Source organism: Dermatophagoides farinae, chromosome 3 (assembly GCF_024713945.1).
Source record: "Dermatophagoides farinae isolate YC_2012a chromosome 3, ASM2471394v1, whole genome shotgun sequence".
Taxonomy (NCBI): domain Eukaryota; kingdom Metazoa; phylum Arthropoda; class Arachnida; order Sarcoptiformes; family Pyroglyphidae; genus Dermatophagoides; species Dermatophagoides farinae.
In genome coordinates this window covers 3,763,508-3,781,888 of record NC_134679.1, presented here as the reverse complement: position 1 = coordinate 3,781,888, position 18,381 = coordinate 3,763,508, and the positions used below count along the sequence as shown (strand labels likewise).

Here is an 18,381-nt window from a genome sequence, read left to right as displayed (position 1 = left end):
TGTCTATGAACGGTATTAGACAATGTTTTTCTGCACGCATTTGACAAGTTGATTCTTGATCGTAAAACGATCACACCGTGCGAAATGTTTTACCATATTCAATTGGAACACGAAATCCAATTGCATCCTCGATATTTTGGACCAAACTTGTTGGATACGGTCAAAAAGAAGTTATTTAAAGATGTTGAAGGAACGTGTACAGGCAAATATGGATTCGTCATTGCTGTGACCACGATTGACAGTATTGGTGATGGTGTAATTCAATCTGGCACTGGTTTTGTAACTTATCCGATCAAGTATCGAGCTATCGTTTTTCGACCATTCAAAGGAGAAGTACTTGATGCTATCGTTACACAGATCAACAAGGTCGGTATATTCACTGAAATAGGCCCATTGGCTTGTTTCATATCCCGGCATTCTATACCAGCCGATATGGAATTTGATGCTAATGCTAATCCACCATGTTATAAAACAAAAGATGATGAGATGGTCATCAATCAGGATGATGAAATTCGTGTGAAAATTGTTGGTATACGTGTCGATGCTACCGATATATTTGCCATCGGTACGCTTATGGACGATTATCTTGGTCTTAATTAAATTCCATCCATTAATAATCCTACCAACGTATTTGCAAATTATCTTATTTGTTGTAGATAATCATTCCATTCACCTCAATCATGTATCATTATAAACGGATTTTCTTTTTAAATTAATAAAATAAATTCGATTATAATGTATAAATTAATTCAATCTTTACGTTGTTTATGATGAGGCCATTGACACAGAATTGTTTTGAATGATTGAATGAATTGGCATAAAATTTAATGATCATTGGATAATCGAAATTTTCATCCCAAACAAATTTTTCGAATCCATAATTATGGCTACTGAACAACAACAAATGAAAGATCAAAGCAATGTAATTCGTGAAAAGCTTACTGATCGTATTCAACAATTGGAAAGTGGTTACAATCAGGATTTCGGAGAAATATTGGCAGATGTAAACGCGCTCCTTATTTCCGCGAATCATCGAGATGTTCAGCAAGTAACCAATCAGATGAATCTGGCTCGTCTTTTCGATCGATTCAATGCTTTGTCAGTCAAAGATGAGCTTTTCACCGAGGAATTACTTCGTGTATTCGGCATGTTCCTAGAATCATTGCCAATCAATGATATTTTTGTTAAATATAATGATCAGATTCTTCAAGGTCTTCAATCGTCCAACGCTACTATCATCGATATGTGGGTACAAAAAGTGGTCAAACCATTGTTCACCAATGAAGGATTGTTGAAAAATATTTCGAAAAGTTCGGTTAATATTGTTCCAATCCTAACAGCTGTCATTGAATTATTGCCTAGCCAAAGTACATCGATTGCTTCTGCTTCCCACGATATTTGCGTGATAACTGCTAAAATATTTCGCCAGGAATTTTTTTCACCACAAATTCTTGACTGTTTGAGAAGATTAAAGACTAGACATTTTCAAACGGAAAAAGATGCTGAACAATTTATGATACGATTCTACGAACTTATTGTTGATATCGCTGCAAGCAGTCAACTATTGCTTGACATGTTAGAAGCAAATGGTTTACTTATGGAAATGATTGAAAATTCACAACAAAAAATCGATAGAGATCCGTTGGTCGCCTTGAATATCATTAAATTACTCACAGATCTAGCATCGAAACCTCATGGTTTGGAATTTGTAAAAAATTCCACTACTCTTTTGCCTTTGATTGCTAAAAAAATTGACAACATCAATGAAGAAGACATGTTAGAATCGTTAATTTTGCCCGGTTGCATAAATTTCTTTGTTCGGATTGCTCAAACAAACATGTCGATATTGTTGAACGAATATCCTCAAGTATTAAACAAATTGACAGAATATTGTCGACAACAACGAGCCGGCAATACCGAGCTTCAATTACTGGCCATAGAATCAGCAGCTTTTCTTTGTCAACAAAGCGAAGGAAAATCTAGTTTAGCTGATAGAATGCCAATTTTTTTGGATACCATCATTATGATGATCAACGGTGGTCATAATGATTTGAAGAGTCGTGCAATCAGTGCTTTGAATGGAATCATGCAGATCAATGGAGGTGATCCCGGCAATAAAGCAACTGAATTGACCCAAACCTGGTATGACCATTTAGATTCATCCGGTTGTGGATTGGATCGATTCATGAAACTTGTGCTCGAACCTTTCATCGATGTTCGAATCTCAGCCATCAATTTTATCCGAATTCTATCTACGTCACTTTGGGGTCAAAAATTGCTATCTGAATATTCAGGATTCCTCGATTACCTACTTGATCGTAGCACAGAGACCTGCAAACAAGGTCGTGAAGCTAAATTTGAAATTGTCTGTGAATTGGCCATGTCTCCTTTCATAAGGCTTTCGTTTCCACCAGAATCGGTTTTACGAATTCGTGGTTATTTGAAAGATGGGCCAATCAACAAAGAAGTTAATGTTGCTTTCGAAAGTTCATAATTTCTGTTTTTGATTTTGATTTTTGTACAAATGTATTTTTTATTATAAAAATAAAAATAAAAAACAAATATAAAGTTTGAATTCTATATTTTTTAATCGCTGCTACTAGCATCATCTATTGGCAAGAATAGTTACAACGCGGGCAATTTCTTTAAAATGTTGCAAGTTATATTTATGGAATTTTTTCAGAAATTTTTTCTATTTATGTTTTGAGCTGTTTATGGTTGCGACAAACTAATTTATTCAAATGTTGTTTAATTATTCACATAAAGTATATTGTTATTGTTATTATTAATTTTTAAGATTCTTCAGAAAGCAAAACAATTCAACGCTTCGCCAAATGCAGTGAATTTTTGTGCACATGAATCAAACGAAATGTGGTATGACAAGATTTGATGAATAAATTACTCATAATCATCTTGTGGTTTTTTTTGCAAAAATTTTAGGCTGAATCGAAATTCTTGAATACGAATACCATAAATATTGAAGTAATATTTTAAATATTCATAGCAAACATAACGAATTAATCATTTGCTTTCTATTAAAATTATATGCAACAATAGTGTAATTTAAGCCACGTCTTGACGCCTCAATAAACATAAACTAACAAGAATCTCGATTAGCTGACCTGTTTTCGATTTTAATCTCAACAAGATTTGTCATCAGCCTCTTTAAACAATAAAGCGATCACTAAGGCAGATTGTTTGGAGATTCATTGGGCTGTTTAAAATTTTTGTATACTTATAATCAAATGATCACGTTTTAGAAAATCTTGTGCAAGAATTGTGGAAATATTTTGTTTTCTATAAGAGGCCAAAAATAGAACAACAATAATTACATGAATAGCAATAAAAATAAAAGTTTTATTTATAATTCACGATTTTCTGGCTTGATGACGATATTGCTCTCGTAAGTTGTTGAACAGAAAAAAAACGCCAGCTATCTTTTATCGCCATCATTCATTATTCAGCAAATATGTACATTGCGTTAAATCGTCTTCAAAGAGTTGTTGATCTTCAATGCATATACACAGAACACAGAACGGTCAGCATTAAACATGGCATCATCATCATTGATCAACGTGAATTCATTTAAATTTATGGTCATCATACCGGCAGCCGGTTCAAGTGAACGTTTTTGTGCTTCCAATTCTTCATCGATGATTACCAATGAAGCATCGACAAAAAATAGAACTCGATCACAATCGTTGCCACCATTTTTCAACAAAAAATCAACATCATCATCTTCGACGGAAAAACAATATACGGTCATCTGTAATAAGCCACTCATCTATCACACAGTGGCCGCTTTTCTAAAGTTCGTCCATTCATTGGTATTGGCTTTTCATCTCTGACTTTTTTCAATTCAAGGTTAAAATGGATCGATCACATTTTGGTGATGACAGCACAGAATTCCATGCCTCAAATGCAAGAGATTCTGTTATCGTTGGCTAAACAACAGCAAAAACGATTCAATATAGTACCCGGTGGTTCAAGTCGTCATCGTTCGATTAAATTTGGCCTTGACTTTATCGAAGCAAAACGAATACAACCCGATTTTATCATCGTACATGATGGAGCGCGACCTTACCTAGATGAACAGGTTCTCCATCGTTTAGTCAGCGAATGTTATCAGCACGGTGTGGCAGGTGTATTTTGTCCTCTCACATCGACAATCATTGAGCCACAAAAGGAAACATTCATGTTGAATCGAGTTCTGGATCGTTCTCGATATGTGGCGAGTGAAACGCCACAAGCTTTTCGTTATAATTTATTGGTCAATGCATATCAGAAATGTTCGACCGATGATCTGGATAATAATACGGAATGCTTAGATCTAGTCAAACGATATTGCAAATTTGATGCTAAACTAATACCAGTCGAACCTTCTCTTTATTTTAAAGTCACATACCGAAAAGATATTTATGCAGCTGATCATATCTTGAAAGAACAGCGAAATATTCTACTCCATTGCGATTTTGATTGTGAAAAGCCTAATGTTAATTATAAATTCATCAAGGAACTTAAAGATGATCTGATATCTAGCTTTGTCAATGTAAGAAATGATTATTCATCACTTGGATCTTTTGAATATTGGATTTTATAATTAATCTGACATTTTTTTTGTGACAGGTGAAATATTTTTCTGATTCTGTAAAGCTCAAAAATACATTGGTTGCTCATTCTCCTGGAACGGTTCACGTATTGTTACATTATTGTGAAAATTGGAGCCGAGTTATCGAACAAAATTTGGCTGCATATGAAAATCTGGTCTATATTGTGGTCAATTCAGATACCGATGAGCATAATCTCAATGATTATGCCTCTAACCGTTTGTTAAAATGGGCTCGTTCAGCTAAATCGAAAGAAATTCGAAATTTCTATCTAATATTCGCTCATCTAAAGGTTCGTGATAAACATTTATAGCAACCTAATCGTTCTCATATGATATTTCGCCATAGGATTTGGACCAGGAAAGTTCACGAATTCGTAATATTGCCGTCTACCTGAGCAAAGAGCTACCATTTGAATTTTCAGGGCAAACTTTTTTCATCTAACATTGAAAACAAAAAAAAACAATTAACACAGACAGAACATTCCAGAATGAAACATTTTTTAATTCCCATCAAATCAATTTTTCTGTTTTTTTTTGTTGATTCACAGGAGAAACAAATATTAATTTAATAAATATAAATAGAATCATACATTTGATTGTGATGTGTAAGTGATAAAGTGAGATAAAAAAAACAAATACATAGATGTCTATGGATTAAATTGAAATGAAAAATGTAATGATGGCTATCTGAATTATTTTTTTTTGTCAGATATCAGATATACAAGTGTAAGTTCGAAATGTTTTCATGAATCAAAATGTGACTGAAAATTACTCTATATAGTTCTATATGGCAATCAAATTTATTTTGAATTTTGAAAAAAAACAAAGATGTTTAGTGATAGGAGAAAAAAAATGATAAAATTTAATAAATCCTAAATGGATATGGATGTGTAAAACAAAAGAACGTTGAGCTACAGCTATGTCTCATGATAATGAGTACGATGATTTTTTTATATTAATGATGATAAGCGATAGATTGATTAGATCATATCATTGGATGATAATGGTAATGAATTATCATCATAAATAGTGTTCATTTATGTCGCATCTTCGGATTCCATTATGTTTGATTTTATAGATTCAGATACTGCAACTTTGTTGAGTTCAGCAATATCGGTAGAAACATTAGCTGGTATTTCACGCTGTTGTTTTTGTTGAGTACGTAATATTTCTTCCAATTCGACCAATTGTCCCATAAAATTTAAATTGGGTGAGATGATGGGTCTTCGTGATTTAACATAGCTATATGCTTCGGATAAAGTCATGTACAGATGACGCATAATGTAAGCAATAGTTATCGTAGCTGAACGAGAAATACCGGCTTGACAATGTACCAGTACGCGATGGCCTTTTTGTCGGGCTTCATCTGTGATCATGAAAAGAAAAAAGAGAGAGAGAATGAATAACGGTAAAGTCAAATTAGTCAAACAAACAAATGAAATAAAATGCCCAGAGCACGATTAAGAGCAAATTCAATTTGTCATATTATTTACATCGCAAGGCCGTTGTCCAGTATGTAAACAATTCTGAAATTGCACACACACAAAACAAACTTGCACTTAACTCTTTGACTCTTTTATTTGTTCACAATGAATGATGATTGGCTTGCTCACTTGGGAAATTCTCCAAACACTTAGCAAGTCCATTCAAATAATTAAAATTCAAATGCAAAAAGCAATAAAATTGTTTAAAACTTTCAATGAGATCATTGTGTTCCGCTAATGTCAAGCTGTTGCCCAAAGAGGGAAGAAAGAAACCAGATTCTATTTAAAAAAAAGAAAATCCAAGTACCAGTCAAAAAGTCATAATTTGGACTTTTATGAAGAGAGAAAGAAAGAAAAGAGGACAAGTGGGTTATTGAATGGCACAGATGCCAACTAGAATTCGTGTTGGTATACTAGAGGTCATCATATCCAATGAGATGTTACCAATAATTTTGACAATAACATCTGTCACGCATCGAAATTTATGGAAAAGGAAAATGTGGTGCAAATAGGCCTATTTCTTGTCCATAATACACATCATCATCATTAATGATATTGGCCATACAAAAAATGATTGATTCATTATGTCCACCCATTAAACAAGTAGCGTAAACCACACACACGTTTGGTGACCAGAAAAATCAAAAGTAAAACAAAAGAAATCTTTTTCTAACGAATTGAATATCGAACGAGCATGCCATTAATTTACCACCTGGATGACTAAATAAAACAAATGGCCAGGTGTTAGAATTCCAATCAATTTATTGATGACAAATAGGTAGAAAATCCAAAGCGTACACATTAAAATCAAACAACACGCAAACATCGAATCCAAAATGAGTCATGCTAAATCCCAATGATATCGAAACAATCGATGATGATGAGGATGATGGGAAAGTTTCCCAAGGCCTGAGGCCTATGTATAAATTGAAACGCTGAATGAGTCATCATTACCACAATTGTTCTGATTGTTGTTTGGCAACCAACATCACCGCCAACAACAAACAGACATACACACACACACACACTCACACACAGACTTTTACACTCGATCAACGAGCATCAATAGATCAAATAACGTGCATTCAATTGCATTCATTGAAAGATTTTATGAACCCAAATAAATCAGAGCACATGCTAGGCCTTGGATCCGATATTAGGGGGACATTATTACTCATCATCATAAATGTCGCATATACCGAAACGAAGCCAGAGACAGATGGACCTTAGATGGTTGGTCACACGTGCGGCTTGCCTTGCTTTTGGTCCCTAGATTTCTGGTCCAACATGTGTGTGTGTGTGTGAAGTTGAAAAAAGCGGCTGAGATTCAATATAGATCTTTCTGGGTGTAATGTGTGAGTCATATGACCTAATAGCTATAGAATATGCACATCTTGTGACCTAGAAGCGGAAACAGTAAGCAAAGGCAAACTATTGATCTCAAACACTTTCAGCAAGCAGGAAGACAAAAAAAATATAGTGGCCAGTCAATCATCATCACCACAAACATTGAATTAATCGGTCGAAATGTACACAATTTTTAACTGTGAGGATGTTTCAAACGGTCTTGACATGACTGATGAATGATGTTAGTCATTCAAAGGTCACGCGTTTTATTGAATGTAGTTCTATCAGATTTGTGTCATCAAATGAACACACAGCCGCGCACATTTAAAGAGACAGATTGATTCATATAATTGAGTAAATGGAAAAAAACTAACTAAAGCTAGAGGTTGATCAGATTCTGCATTTATGGTGATGATTCAACATATGAAACAACAATTGCAGCATTATGGTTCAATGAATCGATTCGAATGCATTATGTATAGAAAAAGCAAAAGAGAATAAAACACTCACCGATAAACTGGAAAGCTTCTTCAAAATATTGTTTTAAATTCTGTTGATAATTATCTGATGCTGGTAGCCACTTATAAAAACGATTCATAGTTTTGGATGATGGCAAATGTTTGGCAGAATCAGATTCATAGCATTCTGGTTCTTCATAATTGGTGGTATTATCGATATTTTTATTTTTTCTATCACAGTGATTAGATTGACTATGGAATTGTGATGATGAATCATCATGACTAGATTGATAAGAAAATGATTCATTCACATTTCCGGCTACTTTACTATGATCATTAGTGGTTGTCGATGATGGTTGAGATGTTACATTTAAAACATATGATATAGAAAGCTCATCTAAACGTTTGACATCGTTGGCATTACGTTCATTACCCAAATACAGGAAAGGCAGTATAGGTGTTGCATTTGCTTCCATTACTGATGATGAGGAGCCAATTCCTCCATCACCTTCATCACCGAAGCCTGAGGGCGTTTCATCAAAAGTAAATGATGATGATGTAGCCATATTATCCAGTGGATCAGTTGCCGCCATCAATAGACTACGTCTGGTACGTTTGAATGCGGATGAACCACCACAGAATAATGATGAAGGCGATACTATTGATGACATAGATGACGATGATGAGGAACTTGAAAGAAATGAAGATGGTGACATTGATGATACCGAAGATGAACAAGATGATGATGATGATGAGATCATAAGATTACAACAAGAATTGACTGAATTCAATAGCAGAGAATTCTTTGAAGACTGTTCATCATCATCGCCCGTCAATATTGGTGCACTTGATGGATTGGAATTATAATCTGGATCTATAGTTTCAAGAATGTCCATTTTGAATTGTGATTGTTGTTGTGGCTGCTGCTGCTGCTGTTGTTGTTGAAACGAATTTTGACGACAAAATTGTATCCGACAAGTTTTACAACATGGGGATTGCTGTAATTTTAAATTTAAAGCAAAATTTTCAATAGAAACATTTTTCAAAAACAAATGAAACGATAATCTTACCGATTTTCCAATTTTCAATTTTCGACTATTATGTTCTGCATTGGCCATTGTGATTACCATTGGACTTGCATGATGATGGTTATGATGGTGATTGTAGTGATGATGATTTATTCCATTCATATCCAATGAAAGTCGAACTTTTTGTGACAATAACGATGATGAATTGACTGTTGTTATGTCTAATTTGGGACGACGTTGTTGCCGCCGCTGAACAATAGATTGGAGGTGGTGAACATTATTATTATTATTACTGGAAGTGATCATTATATCAGCGGTTGTTTTACTACTATTCAAAGATGGTGATGATGATGGTGGCAACGGTGGTAGCAATAACATCGATGTTGTTTGTGTTTGTGGACAAGATGATGATATTGAATCCATCATGATGAGATCATGAGAATCATTTGATGATGATGAAGAGGTAGATAATAATAAATCATCGGCAGCAGTATTTACGTCAACTGATGTTGTAGCTAACGACGATGATGATGGTGATGGTGATGATGATGATGATAACGAACTAACAAAAGAATCGACCACTAAATGTCCGTTCGTGGCACCTGAATCCAAACTGACCATTGCCACTGCCATGATAATATGTTGTAGAGCAAATTAATGAAATTGTCGAAAAAAGGTCACAGAAAATTTTTTCATCAATTTCCTATAACAAGATAAAAAAAATTCAAACGATTCATCATTATATATAAATATAAGAAAAAAAATCAAAAATTTTCAATTTCAATTTTGACTAGCGACGATTATACACAAACTCTGGATTACAATAAAATTAACGATTTCCATGTGTCATACGGCATTTATATACGCGCGTGTAATATTTGTATATGGGGTGTTGTAACCGATATCATTCGTCATATACCATCATTACATCAAGGAACCAGTTTTTAGTAACAGACGATCATCAGAGAATAGTTAGAGTAATAGTAAACCAACACATAAAATAACAATGGTCAAGTCATCGTCATCGTAATATATAAGAAAAAGTGCAATAACCAAAAATCATTTACAATGGTGGAAAATCAAATACAATACAAGTTATTATTATAACTGTTTGTTTGGGTTATTCCTTGTCAAAAATATCCAAACATGAATGAATAACATTCGACTAGCGGCTATACTAAGAAATTATGATGAATGAAATGACTCAATATCAATGACTATGAATATTTTTTAAAGTTCATTTAATTATCTAATCAATCATTTTCAGTATCGGATCTTTGTTATTGATGATAGATATGAAAAAAAAATCATATGATAGACTAAAAACAATCTTTATCAATAAATAATTACCAATATTGGACTTGGAAATTCGAACAAAGTTAAAAATTAGATTACAATCATCAATCGTTTAGATGATGATGATGATGATGAGTAATAAAACGATCAAAACGAAAGCATTTTCAAGAATACAATCAAGATTTTAAATAAAAAAAATTATAACTACTCACCAATGGTGGTTAAAACAAATAGTGGCATGATGCAAATGGTATTGATTGTTACAATATCGCTATCACAAATGGATAGAGGTTATGACTAATTAAAAAAAAAACTTTTTTTACCTCTTAAATACCATTTCTCGATATGATAAATTATATTGCCATTAATGATGATATGTGATTCTTGTTGACCAAAGAATTGATATGTTAGATGCACAGATACACATAAAGATATTGCACACAAAAATTTTAGTTCAAAAAAGACACCGACAAGAATTGTCGTCGAATGCCGAGGAGAATAAACGAATATAAGAATGACTCAGACATATAGACCCAAATATATTGAGAATACCATAAGCAGTTTCAGAAACAGAATTCAAGAAGCTTCATATATATACACACACAACCACCACCACTATTTCGTTGATGACTAAGAGTCGATCGGTGACGACATTCGTGAGTCATTTGTATATTTTATTGTGATAAAGTCAAGGTGTATCCACAAATATTGGTATAGTATAGTTTCAAGGCGATTTCTATATATAATGATGGTACCATCTTTTAGGGCCACCACTACCAACAATAATAAAATGTTTGAAAATCGTGTTTCATTGGGATCAATTCAATGTTCATGTATTTTCATTCTCATTCAATTGGTCATTCTTAGTCGGCGGGCGTCATGTTAACCACGAATAACCAAGGTGCCTACGAATTAGTCATTCAATTCCATAGCGATACATGAACCTTTAAACTGACGCCGCATGCGTGAGTATGTGCCAATTTTTCACAAGAGATTCTGAAACTCAAAGAATCTAATGTAAATGTGTAAACCGTTTGGTTGTAGTGGTTCAATGGAACAATGTTCAATGTCGAAAAGTGTGGATTTGGCGCCTTGAACACCAGTTTGTGCATATGTATGTACATGGATCAGAGAGGACTGAATGATTATTAATACAAAATAACTGACTGGTCCAAGATGGGCGTCTGGATTTAGCATAAATAACCACCACCATGATCAAACGATAAAAGAACATTAGTGGTCATGGGGGGGGAAAATTCTCTTCAATTCTCATGGATGACTCATCCAATTCATAAGATAATCATAGGATTCGTGATATGATTAGAGCTTTCTAACTATGTGTTCCAAGTGGAATATCGAAAACAATTCTATTGCTAAAAATAAATATTTTTCTTGTTTTGTCCATTTTTGTTGCTAGAATTCCATGAAATCAAAATGGAATACAAAACAACAATGCAAAATACTACATTTATGATCAAATGCACACACAACAACATGAAATTGGAAAACTAAAGAGCAAATATTCTAAAATTTATTATTGAGAATGAATCCAAAAACACGTGCATCCGAGAAAAAATTAATGAAAATAAGGCCATAATGGATACAAATGATGATGATCATCATTATTCATCTGATAGAAAATAAAAAATCAAAGATCAGGTATCAGATTACAAGCTGATTCTTTTTGTATTTTTTCTCAACAAAAAAAAAACATAAATCATCATTGTTAAAAACAGAAAAAACACACAGTGAAAAAATGAAATACCAGTTCCATGTTGAATATATATAGTTTCAATCAAGTAAATTACTATTTTGCTTCAAAAAAAAGACTGGTTCCACAAAAGTTCCAAAAAAAAAATTCCTTTTCTCTTCCATAACAACAATATCAAATGATTTGAAAGAATAAAAAAAGCCAGGTCAAGAGCAACTTTGTTTCATTAAATTACTGAACAATATATAATGGCCATGATCATTATATATTATTCAATTCTTAGAAAACAAACAAAAACTATGACAATCAAGAATATTTTTGGCAATAAAATCATAAGCCAAAAATATCATCTACACAATAACAACAACAATCTCTAAAGATGGATAGAATGAGAGGCGCATGGAATTATTATTATTTAGTTACAAATATAGAACGCTTCTTTTGATCTTCATATAGACTTGACTTGATGTAAACCAAATATTTGTGAGTCACCAACACACCAGATTCCTATCATATGACCTGACCACATATATATTACCATTAAGTGACGTGTCTACAGGCAGTCTAATGTTAATGGAATTTTTTTTTCAATTCTATAATTGTTCAAGTTTTTTTTGTTTGTCTTATTTCGTCACTTTTCACTTTCACAATAAAATTCCTGTGCGGTGATTTGAATCATTTCATTTGAATGATTATGATGATGATGATGATGATGATTGGCTTGAATTAAGATCTCAACCAAACTAGTCAACCTTCAAAAGAAATTATGACTCATATCCTTGACATTGTCTAAGACATGATGATGATGGTAATCAGTGATCATTAAAAAAACAAAGAAACCCGATATCCGGGGGTCAATTTGAATCGTAACCGAAACGTTCAAGCTCAATGATGAGATGAATCATCATCATCAAGGAAATCAAATACATCATTTATTAAACGGATCGACCTAGTCATCATGGTGATGGTCAAAAGAATACAAACGACAATCGGAAATGATAGGATGTTTGTCATGCCATGACAACCCGATGAATAAGTTATTATTCTGTGGTGAATGACCTGGTATCGTGACAATAGACAAATCATCATTGCAGATCACTATAGTGAATGATGATTTCAACACATCATAGATGATTGCATGGAATTTTTTTTTATATTTTTTGGTTTAAATGAATGAAATCATATAGTCATGGAAAACCGAGTTACTATACCCGAATATGGATGAATCACACCTAACCTAAATGGAGTAATTGAATAATAACAAAAAGAAAGAAGAGAGTGTGTCTTCTATGCAACTCATTACTAAAACAAACAACCAAAGGTAGGCGGCATACTCATACACACACACACACACAAACACACAGGCAAACAAATACAGGATGTCTTATGTATAGGATTATGAGGTAAGTAGTAGGCTAGCTGCAATAACATCGTATTTAACAACTTTGAATTTAATGACATTTCAATGGAAATGCCCATTCACATAATAATAATATTGATTATTATTAAGTGAAAGGCTAAGGAAAAAAAGAGGAAATAAACCGATTGTGAGTCATAATATATTCAACACAAAAGAAGGGTTAATAATCTATCATTTCCGTTCAAAATGTTTTTTTAATTAATTATTAAAAGTGCCTAAAGATTAAAGCTTGTATTATTATATATGAACAACAAGTTGAGAATTGAATTTGAATATAGTCTGTAGAAATATATTGATAGGAATGAGATTCATTCCAACTTCAGTGTTGTGTATCATCAATTACTTGAAAATTTTTTTTCAAATTTCTCCTTCATACACATATGTATTTGCACCATCATTTTACCAAATGCATTCATTTTCATACAATATAAAACGAAAAATGTACCAACAATTTTATGAAACCGTTTATCAAATAATACAACAACAACAACAAAAAAACAAGCCAAGGACAAATTGGGGCGTCATATCATCAACATTATCATTAATAGGTAATACATACACACACACACACATACATTATATCGACTTAAGGCATATTACATTAAAAGAGAAATTAAATAGTAGTATATATCGAGAGAAATTTAAAAAAAAAGACCGACAGGTGAATGAGTCATATGAGTTGTGTCACTAAATTTAAAAAAAAACAATTGATCCTTACAGTTATACAAAAAAAATAATGGATCGCATATTTAACATTTTCATTTTCAACAAAAAATCATCAATGAGGAATGTAACATCAATTCTTATAAGAAACGTATGGAAAAAAAAGAATATCTAGAATCTAGATCCAAAACTTACTTTTCATTGAAGTTTTAATAGTTTTATTACCGTTCAAAGTGAATTGTAATTGTATAATAATTAAGTTATTAGTGGATTCCAGAGGCAATAACGGTTTTATTTTGAAAGCTTCAAACTTTTATCCAGAGATTCGAAGATATTTTGAAGAAATTTTTTTTTTGTTTTATTTGATATGTATTCAGTATGAGATGATTGATTATCATTAATTTTGGTCGATAAATAGCCAGTATATATTAATCAGTGAAGTACAACATTGATTCACACATAGATTATGGCAATGATGAATGGGAATGTGACCAGAAGAACAGAATGCAGGTGTCGCAATGAACAAAATTAAAAAAAAACACTCTAAAAAGGAACAATTTTGGTTGGCAAAATAATAGACCAGAATCGAATTTAATGAATCAAAATAAGATGATGATGACGAAATTGAATGAATAAATGAATTTATTGTAAATGGATTAAAGTATATATGAAGATATGAAGATGATGAATCCCCGATTGATGTCGTCAAATTCTTAGAATTCGACGTAGTCGTTTATAATGTTTTATTATTATTATATACAGACGATTATATTATGTCCATGTCAAGTTTATGTGTATGGTTTGCGTATGCAACAATTTTGAATTGGCAAAAATGCCAGCATAATATATAACAGAATCGAATTGAATCGAATCGAATCAAATGAAACCGATGCCAAAATGTTTACTTGTCGCGTATTATGCGCGCGACTACAAAATGACTTTATGTTAGTGAGTTGTATATTTGATGACATCAATGTGCATTTTTTTTTCTAATTGATGATGCTGGTTCTCAGTCACAGTGGTAGTGGTAGTGGTAGTGTTCAATGTAACTCAACAGGTCTAATATATATATATATATTGTATTTACGTCACTTGTGTATGTGATAGAGAGAAGGACATATTTCAATGTGGTCATTCTCATTGATGACTCATACGAGCATTTGTTTATATAAGTAGCGGTAAAGAAAAGAAAGGAAACCATTGATAAAATACAGTATATGCACGAATCATGATAATTTGGTTCTGATTTTTTTTTGGCTAGCTAAAGTGATGATTCACTGTATATTTGTCGTAATCGTAGTTGCAATATAGTTCATATATATATTGAAAAAGAATCCGCGGATCGGAATTTTTTTTTAAAAGCCAAAAATATCATCTACACAATAACGTTTGTACTAATTATGATTTTTTTTTCATCATCATTACGCAGACTAAAATAGAATTTTGCATATCGGGATTTTTTACTGTATATATTTATAGCAGATGTGTGAATATCCCTCAAGCAAAGAAATCAAAGAAAGAAAGCCGGGTGTTGAAAAAAAAATTGAAATTCAGTGCCAAGTCTATAGGTTTTTTTTTATTGTCTAGTCAAGCATCAAGAGTGGTCGGTTAATTTTGTTGGATATTTACCAGCTGGCAATAGCCTGTGAAATACAGAATTTTTTCTATTATTGTCAAGAAAAGTACTTGAACCTGATAAAAAAAGGGTTCAATCCTGGAATAGATTCCATCGAAGCAATCGTGCGGAATTATAAGAGAATTTTTTAATCGTATCATCATAGATTCGGTTTATCACAATAAGAAAATATTTCAAAACGGGTTAGATTTTTTTTTTAGATATACGAATGGAATTCTATTGTTCGATGATGATGGTTGCAATGCAATGATGCATGTAATAATAATAATAACAATTGTAGAATTCCACGTGCTAAAAAACTTTTATTAGAAAAAAAAGAATTTGTATTTTTTTTCCTAAATAAATAAATTCAATAAAAATTATAAAACCTTTTTCTCATTGATTCTATATTATATTTTAGTGGTAGTTTGCTCTCCATTCATGAGGTGTTCAACCATCGAATCGATTCAAGAGAGTGGGATTGAAATGATGCGATTTGATGATGATGATGATGATGGAACAAATGTTACAATTCACATTTGAAATGAAACCAAATGTGTGTGTGTGGGATGAAAAACGAACATTTTGGCAATAATAATTTTCATTCGAAAAAAGAATTATTGCTGACACAATCATATGAATGGTATAGGTTTTCGTCAATTCATCAATAAGCGGCTTTTTTTCTGGCTAATTCTCCATGTTATATATACACAACAGTCGTGTGTAAATATTTGACAATCCGTTATTCCAATATTGTGTGTATTTCAAACACACAAAAAAAGTGATTGTTTAACCAACGGTAATGTATGTTTGTATCATTTTAATTTGTTTGCTGTCCAAAATGAATAGAGGGATGAATTTTATTCTATATTATTTGTTTGCCTGTATATCTAGAAATTGAATCGATTCCAAACATTTTGCAAAATTTTTTTTCTCTGGCCATCAATTCCCTTGATGTTAGTGAAGAGTTGTTCATCACCCCTTTTTTCCCTGCTACATTGATTGAAACAATCATTATAAAACCATGGTGTAGGTTAATTTGATTAGAATTCCAAATAGTAAAAACATCCATTGTTCAATATTTAAAATTAATATAATGACAAATGCTAGGAATGTGGATATAATTTGATTAAATACCAAAAAAAAGTAAAGTTTTATAACAACTTTGATGATATAACATTTATTTATTTATTTATTTATACAAAAAGTAAACTATGTTAGCCAAGCAGAATTTTATATTGGATTTTTTTTCAGAATTTCAATTAGATTCATTTTGTTTACGCTATATCTTTGTCATGTATGTGGACATTCAAAATAAAATCCAAGTTAATTTGTCAACTCAATGTCTTTGTGTGTGTGTGTGTGTATTCGATTTTACCAATGATTATCATCATGTTTCTTATGATGATATTCAAATTGTTAAAGCTTAGCACGTACCATCATAATACAATGTTGGACAACGGATGAACACGCGTTTGTTATAATCATTGAGCCAGACAATCCAATTATTTCTGAATATCATGGTTTTAATTTCGTCACACACACACACACACACACACACACATGCAAAGTCCATCATATTGGCACAGATGTCAATCAATCGTACATACATACACACACAAATAAATACATGACATTGACAAATAAATCCGCTTCGGTTATTTTTGATGTATGTTTTTTTTTGGATAGTCGAAAATCTAAATTAAATTTTTCATTCGAGTCCCATACATAAACCTATAATAAAAGATGAAAAAAGAAGAGAGCATGCCATTTCCGTTACTCCATAGGTAGTAATGATAATAAAAAAAACCTAACCACAATCGAATTGTGAAAACCAACCAAAACCGGAAACATCTTGACTCTCTCCTTCTCTCAATCATTCATTCAGTCTTGTAGGTTTCCCATGTATGGGTCATTCAACCATTTTGGATTTGAAGAGATGGATTGTTGTTGTTGTTGTTGTTGATGTTGTTGTTTCAGAAACTTTTCACAACAACAGCAGGGTTCTTCTCATATAAAAACAAAACAAATTTGTTTGACCTATAGGATATCGATTTCCATTCATTCTGTGTGAATTTGTATTTATTTGTCCATGTGCTTTTGTGTGTGTGTGTGTGTGTGTGAATATTCTGTATGATAAAGATAATGGTGAGTGTGGCCGGAAATCGGATTCAATAGAATTTAACAAAAAAAAAAAGAAAAAGAAATCATGTGTTTGCAATATGAATGAGTCATTCAAATTCATTTTCTTTCAACATTAGTACAACCAATGGTCAACAAAAACAACAACAACAACAATCCGATTCTGAAAATCTAAACGATAGAATTGTGAATTGAAAATTACGAACAAATTTTCAATCATGTACATATAAATACAACATGTCAACAACATAACCAAAATGACGGCAATATAACATATATAGAGCATGCAAGCATTATAACGATCAGATCAAATCAAACAAAAATAAATTCAACACAACAACAACCAATGACAATGATGACAATGACAATAGTAGCAGACACGTGGCCATTTTTTTAAGAACAAAACGGCAAAAAAAAATCCCATTCGAACGAAAATGACAATCTAATGAAAATGACAATTAGTTTCAAATATATATGGCATGAATTTTATGTGAGAACGAATCTAAACAATTTTAAAATTGAAATTTTTTAATAAAATTCTAAACTAATTTTAAAATATTTGATTCTTACAGCATTTTTTTTGCCTTTAGGGCGTTTAATAATATTCC

The 18,381-nt window shown here is 32.2% G+C and overlaps 4 protein-coding genes across 9 annotated transcripts; 3 read left to right on the top strand and 1 right to left on the bottom strand.

The window, feature by feature from the left end:
• Positions 1-25: 25 nt before the first annotated feature.
• On the top strand, positions 26-748 carry Polr2G (DNA-directed RNA polymerase II subunit Rpb7). The gene has a single exon (XM_047058539.2). It carries the CDS (start codon positions 85-87, stop codon positions 598-600), a length of 516 nt encoding a protein of 171 aa, XP_046914495.1. The 5' UTR covers positions 26-84; the 3' UTR covers positions 601-748.
• Positions 749-787: 39 nt separating this feature from the next.
• Positions 788-2,590, top strand: LOC124495204 (26S proteasome non-ATPase regulatory subunit 5). The gene has a single exon (XM_047058535.2). It carries the CDS (start codon positions 884-886, stop codon positions 2,492-2,494), a length of 1,611 nt encoding a protein of 536 aa, XP_046914491.2. The 5' UTR covers positions 788-883; the 3' UTR covers positions 2,495-2,590.
• A 104-nt stretch (positions 2,591-2,694) lies between these two features.
• LOC124495205 (D-ribitol-5-phosphate cytidylyltransferase) lies at positions 2,695-5,198 on the top strand. 3 transcript variants are annotated; one of them, XM_075729712.1, is made up of 7 exons: positions 2,699-2,874; positions 2,941-2,982; positions 3,058-3,403; positions 3,465-3,811; positions 3,865-4,549; positions 4,627-4,899; positions 4,956-5,198. In XM_075729712.1, the coding sequence occupies exons 4-7, from the start codon at positions 3,552-3,554 to the stop codon at positions 5,049-5,051; spliced, it is 1,314 nt and encodes a 437-aa protein (XP_075585827.1). In that variant the 5' UTR covers positions 2,699-2,874; positions 2,941-2,982; positions 3,058-3,403; positions 3,465-3,551; the 3' UTR covers positions 5,052-5,198. The 3 variants fall into 3 exon arrangements, with proteins under 3 accessions (XP_046914492.2, XP_075585827.1, XP_046914493.2); XM_047058536.2 differs by having other exon boundaries at positions 2,695-2,874; positions 3,058-3,811; XM_047058537.2 differs by having other exon boundaries at positions 2,718-2,871; positions 3,058-3,811.
• On the bottom strand, positions 5,091-14,947 carry LOC124495203 (uncharacterized). Of its 4 annotated transcripts, XM_075729711.1 has the most exons (5): positions 10,557-10,781; positions 10,435-10,493; positions 8,969-9,629; positions 7,951-8,896; positions 5,091-5,975 (listed from the first exon to the last, which is right to left on the bottom strand). In XM_075729711.1, exons 3-5 carry the CDS (start codon positions 9,557-9,559, stop codon positions 5,647-5,649), a joined length of 1,866 nt encoding a protein of 621 aa, XP_075585826.1. In that variant the 5' UTR covers positions 9,560-9,629; positions 10,435-10,493; positions 10,557-10,781; the 3' UTR covers positions 5,091-5,646. The 4 variants fall into 4 exon arrangements, with proteins under 4 accessions (XP_075585826.1, XP_046914489.1, XP_046914490.1 ...); XM_047058533.2 differs by lacking the exons at positions 10,435-10,493; positions 10,557-10,781 and adding an exon at positions 14,212-14,947; XM_047058534.2 differs by lacking the exon at positions 10,435-10,493 and having other exon boundaries at positions 10,546-10,854.
• Between the last annotated feature and the right edge of the window lie 3,434 nt (positions 14,948-18,381).

What these genes read in the sequence shown, in the direction of transcription:
- LOC124495203 (XM_047058533.2), bottom strand. Translation starts at nt 9,559, where the DNA reads ATGGCAGTGGCAATGGTCAGTTTGGATTCAGGTGCCACGAACGGACAT. An exon ending in AATTGAAAATTGGAAAATCG is followed by an intron (nt 8,897 to 8,968) that starts GTAAGATTATCG and finishes TTAAAATTACAG; the next exon opens with CAATCCCCATGTTGTAAAAC. An exon ending in AGAAGCTTTCCAGTTTATCG is followed by an intron (nt 5,976 to 7,950) that starts GTGAGTGTTTTA and finishes TCATGATCACAG; the next exon opens with ATGAAGCCCGACAAAAAGGC.
- Polr2G (XM_047058539.2), top strand. Translation starts at nt 85, where the DNA reads ATGTTTTACCATATTCAATTGGAACACGAAATCCAATTGCATCCTCGA.
- LOC124495205 (XM_047058536.2), top strand. Translation starts at nt 3,552, where the DNA reads ATGGCATCATCATCATTGATCAACGTGAATTCATTTAAATTTATGGTC. An exon ending in ACAGTGGCCGCTTTTCTAAA is followed by an intron (nt 3,812 to 3,864) that starts GTTCGTCCATTC and finishes TTTCAATTCAAG; the next exon opens with GTTAAAATGGATCGATCACA. An exon ending in TGATATCTAGCTTTGTCAAT is followed by an intron (nt 4,550 to 4,626) that starts GTAAGAAATGAT and finishes TTTTTGTGACAG; the next exon opens with GTGAAATATTTTTCTGATTC.
- LOC124495204 (XM_047058535.2), top strand. Translation starts at nt 884, where the DNA reads ATGGCTACTGAACAACAACAAATGAAAGATCAAAGCAATGTAATTCGT.